Source organism: Penaeus chinensis, chromosome 1, assembly GCF_019202785.1.
Source record: "Penaeus chinensis breed Huanghai No. 1 chromosome 1, ASM1920278v2, whole genome shotgun sequence".
In the NCBI taxonomy this organism is placed as follows: Eukaryota; Metazoa; Arthropoda; class Malacostraca; order Decapoda; family Penaeidae; genus Penaeus; species Penaeus chinensis.
The window spans coordinates 33,166,241-33,168,740 of NC_061819.1; the positions used below are offsets into that span (position 1 = coordinate 33,166,241).

Sequence of the window (2,500 nt, forward strand, 5' to 3'; positions counted from 1 at the left end):
CATTACTAAATAATTTGTTTGTGTTCACACATATGCATGATTTAATGTTCATTTACTGAATGGGGTTTAAGTAAACAGCAGTGGATGCTGATCAATTGAAGTTAATTGCAAATTCTATTCAGGATCTTGAAAAAGATTGAGTGAGGACAGGAAAGGTAACAACGAAACACTCAGGCTATTTTCTTGCCTTTATTTGGTTAGAATATTCAGATGTAGGCAAGAACATACGCGTAAAGTATATAGGACATATTTTCTAAAACGTAGGCAAAACACTGCCACAGAAAAAAAATATTTCTCACATAAAGAGATGAATTTAGTAGTATAATGACGTAGCTATAATTACAATGAAAGATAAAATACGTAATTTTAATAAACATAATAATCACAGTAAAACATACGCAACTCCACATAAACAAAAAGAAACAAAACAAAAATGTTGACATCAGGTGGCAGGAAAGGCGAGATAGGACGGTCTCTCCTCTTGTTCCCCATCTTCATCGTCTTCCTCCTTCCTCTTCTTCCTCCTTCATCGTCTTCCTCCTTCCTCTTCTTCCTCCTTCATCGTCTTCATCCTTCCTCTTCCTCCTCCTTTCTCCTCCGCGTACTGCAGTCGTCCCTGCCGAAGATAGAAAATAGGTATGGCCCTCAAATGACATGACCTTTATTCGTAGGCAAAACAGTGCCACATAAAAAAAAAGGTTCGCACATAAAGAGATAAATGTAGTACAATGACGTAGCTACAATTACAATGAAAGATAAAATACGTAATTTCAATAAACATAATAATCACAGTAAAACATACGCAACTCCACATAAACAAAAAGAAACGAAACGAAAACAACTTGCTAACACGAAAACACCTTTTCCCCGCAACCTACCTCTCGTGCGGGGTTGGTCGAGCGCACGACTCTGCCCTGCCTGCTGTCTGTGGGTCGAGGCGGAGGGACTCCTCTCCCGGACACGGCAGCGTCGTTGGGCTCTACGGGTCACGGGCTGCCTGCGCGGCCCAGGCAGCCTGCGCAGCCCGCTCCCACTCCGCCACCTGCGCCGCCCACGCCGCCCGGGCCTGGGCCGCCTGGGCCGCCCGCATGGCCTCGGCCGCCCGCGCCGCCTGGGCCGCCTGGGCCGCCCGCGCCGCCTGGGCCGCCCGCGCCACCTCGGCCGCCCGCGCCGCCTGGGCCGCCCGCGCTGTCTGGGCCGCCCGTGCCTCCCGCGCCTCCCGCGCCGCCTGCGACAGCTGCGAAGCTTGCGCCCACTTCGCCTCCTTAGCCGCCTGGCTGGCTTCGCGGTCAAGTTTATTTAGATGTTTTTGTTCTTCAAAGGCAGCTATTTTGGCCTGCCTCTGGAATGAGAAAAAGTGAGATGCTATTAAGAACAGACAATATTAATGCTCAGGCTATATTGCAGTGATCACAGCAACAATATCTATGGAAATAAGTAAAACAAAATTAGAAACGTCTAAGTAATGGTGACTAAGGCAATATAAGTAGCAGTAACGACACTCATACATACCTCCTTCTCCCTTTCTCGAAAATCACGCTGTGCCTCCCCTTTCTATGGAAGAAAATGTTACGTTTATAAAAAGTAAAACCACTATGTGCACAATTCATGCATGATTCAGTATTCAATATCTCTAATGAGTGAATAATATAAATCACAGAAAACAAATTAAGCAAAAACCGTTTAAGCGAAAGTAATATACAATACACGACAAAATAAATGGCCCTGTGACTATGGGAGAAGAAGAGGGAGGGGAGGAAGAGGAAGGAGAGGAGAGGGAGAGGAGAGGGACAGGGGGAGGCAGGAGATGGGAGGAAGAGGAAGGAGAGGAGAGGAGAGGGAGAGGAGAGGGAGAGGGGGAGGCAGGAGATGGGAGGAAGAGGAAGGAGAGGAGAGGAGAGGGAGAGGGGGAGGCAGGAGATGGGAGGAAGAGGAAGGAGAGGAGAGGGAGAGGAGAGGGAGAGGGGGAGGCAGGAGATGGGAGGAAGAGGAAGGAGAGGAGAGCAGAGGGAGAGGAGAGGGAGAGGGGGAGGCAGGAGATGGGAGGAAGAGGAAGGAGAGGAGAGGAGAGGGAGAGGGGGAGGCAGGAGATAGGAGGAAGAGGATGGAGAGGGAGAAGAGGAAGACGAGAAGGAGGGAGAGGGCTAAATAAAGGGAGAAAGAGAGGGAGGGAAAGAGGGAGAGGGATAGGGAGGAGAGGGAGAGGATGAAAAGAGAGACGAGGGAGAGGGAAAGGGAGAAAGGGAAATAGAATGATCGATAGGTAGAGAGATAGATAGATAGATAGAGATTAATTAACCATGACCGTACAACCTTTCATCAAACACGTCGAAAACCATTCATTCATAAAATTCTCTTTACTACGAGCAAGGCGTTGCCACTTGGTGGGTTACTAGCATCTAGTAAAAGACGACCCAAAGGGAGCAAAAGCACAGCCAAATATCAAGAGACCAGTGCCTCCCCGTCGATTTAATTCGTGTTCGATCGTGTGGATGGGATT

The 2,500-nt window shown here is 48.3% G+C and overlaps 1 protein-coding gene across 1 annotated transcript in view; it reads right to left on the reverse strand.

The window, feature by feature from the left end:
• Nucleotides 1–188: 188 nt before the first annotated feature.
• LOC125028890 (tol-Pal system protein TolA-like) overlaps nt 189–2,500 on the reverse strand; it is a 5,395-nt gene continuing 3,083 nt past the window's right edge. Inside the window, exons 2-4 of the mRNA XM_047618488.1 lie at nt 1,513–1,554; nt 879–1,342; nt 189–616 (exon numbers count right to left, since the gene is read on the reverse strand). Coding sequence (XP_047474444.1) covers nt 980–1,342; nt 1,513–1,554 — 405 coding nt within the window. The 3' untranslated portion in view covers nt 189–616; nt 879–979. The remainder of the gene's footprint in view (nt 617–878; nt 1,343–1,512; nt 1,555–2,500) is intronic.